General features: G+C 35.8%; 1 protein-coding gene across 1 annotated transcript in view; it reads right to left on the minus strand.

Annotated features, from left to right (window-relative positions):
• Positions 1-1973, minus strand: part of LRCH3 (leucine-rich repeats and calponin homology (CH) domain containing 3) — a 129257-nt gene that overhangs the window by 78655 nt on the left and 48629 nt on the right. Inside the window, exon 5 of the mRNA XM_012639683.1 lies at positions 750-886. Within this exon, the coding sequence (XP_012495137.1) occupies positions 750-886 (137 nt within the window). The remainder of the gene's footprint in view (positions 1-749; positions 887-1973) is intronic.

Consider the following 1973-nt stretch of genomic DNA (forward strand, 5'->3'; position numbering starts at 1 on the left):
GTCAAAACATAAATTCTTCAGGCTTATCTTATGCTTCTATTGTTAAAGTTTATTCATAAAGTTTTATAGTTGCCGTAAAGATAACCACATGCTTGTATAAAATCATCAATAAACTGCAGAGTTAAAAAAGAGCTACAGGGAAAAGTATGGGTTGGAGAAAATTTATAGACTGTAAGGTATCTAGAATGTATATGTAAATCTACCTTATAAATTACTTTATTATTAAATAGCTTCATTGATAAACAAATGACCAAAGTGGCTAAATGAGAAACTTATGATTTTAGAAACTAAGAAAGTATAACAATGGTCAGAAGAAGAAATGCATTGATAATCTTTAGCTCTGAAAGCTGAGTATTTTTATTTGTCTCTAGCATTTATGTTATGTATAATCAAGTATTACTGGAGAAAAATTAAGAAAGAAATTAACTGAAATTTTATTAGAAAAAAATTTAGGGAGAATTCCTCAATTTAAAAAAATACCCATTCAGTGAAAGTAAAAACATTTCTGGAAACATCACCTATCTTTGTTTTATGGGTAGCACTCAGAACCGGGAGGTTCAGAGAGCTCCCGGCATCACCTATCTTTCATCCCATCACCTGTCTTTCGTCCCATTCTAAAGAATACATACATGTGTGATTTTATTTTAAAAGAACTCATTTTCTAACAGAAAGATAAATGCACATAATCAAATTTTAAATTTCATCCTTTGTCCAAAAAAATTCCATAGCATACTTCAATCATGGTTTACCTGTGCAGGAGGTGATTGTAGTGGATTGTTATCTAGGGTGATCATCTGTAGGTGCCTGAGGTTCCGATAACAAACAGGGATTGTTGTAATTTTATTGCATGAAAAATCTAACCGTATCAAAGGCAACTCTGCCAGCTCTGCATGGAGGTAAAATGGAAATTAACAATTAATAATATTTTAAAACCAGACAATTTTTATAAAAGCTTCTAGTTAAATATGGTGATTTAACATAGGTATTTACCTCCATTCTCTCTTAGTGATTAAGTGGCAGCAACAAGGTATAAAATAAAATCTAGTTGCCTACAGATAGGAAGACTAATAAAAGGCAAGTAGTTTGATTCCTCGCAGAACTATAGAAAAGGCTCAGAAGCTGGAGGCTCTGATACCACAAAAAGGTAAGGATAACAAAAGGATTAGTTGACAGTTACGTAAAGAACAGTTAGATGCCTCAGTCCCCAACCTCAACTCACACAGCTGGGGAAATACCCTTCTACAATCTCCCCAGCAGTCAGCAAGTTATTCTCTAGTGAAACTGAACTGAAAACACTCTGAACTCAGGGATCCCAGGCACGATGGAAAGTCAGGATGAGTTGCAAATTGAATATGGAGGAATAAAGTGGAAGTCTACACGCTTGATGGCAAGAGCTCAGCACCTTCCCATCCCATCCTACTTCATCCCTCGCTCTTGAATGCCAGTAGTTAGGAATGCACACAATAATGTAGAAGAAATGGAGCATCTGTCTCTGAAGAAACTATCCAGATCCATATAAAAGGACTTTAGATATTGATATGGAGTTTCCTCTAATAAAATACCCAGCTTGCTGCTTAATTACCATTATATGCTTTTTGCCAGTATATTCAGAACTTCTAGTCAGTTATATACAGACAGTATATGATCCACAGACATTTAGAGAAGTCTCCAACATGGAAGACAGAAATCGAAACCAACCAACCAACCAAAAAAAGGAACTCAGAAGAAACAGGTAATATAAAGGAAGCAGAAGGAAATTTTGAAAAGCTAGAATTAATATCTTTAGTTTCAGAGAGATCTTTAGTTTTAGTTATGAATCACTGAAACATAAAAGGGATTTTTTAAAAAATATCACAAGATGGCCGGGCGCGGTGGCTCATGCCTGTAATCCTAGTTCTCTGGGAGGCCGAGGCGGGCGGATTGTTTGAGCTCAGGAGTTCGAAACCACCCTGAGCAAGAGCGAGACCCCGTCT

The sequence above is a fragment of the Propithecus coquereli genome, unplaced genomic scaffold (genome assembly GCF_000956105.1).
Source record: "Propithecus coquereli isolate 6110/MARCELLA unplaced genomic scaffold, Pcoq_1.0 Scaffold10, whole genome shotgun sequence".
NCBI lineage: Eukaryota > Metazoa > Chordata > Mammalia > Primates > Indriidae > Propithecus > Propithecus coquereli.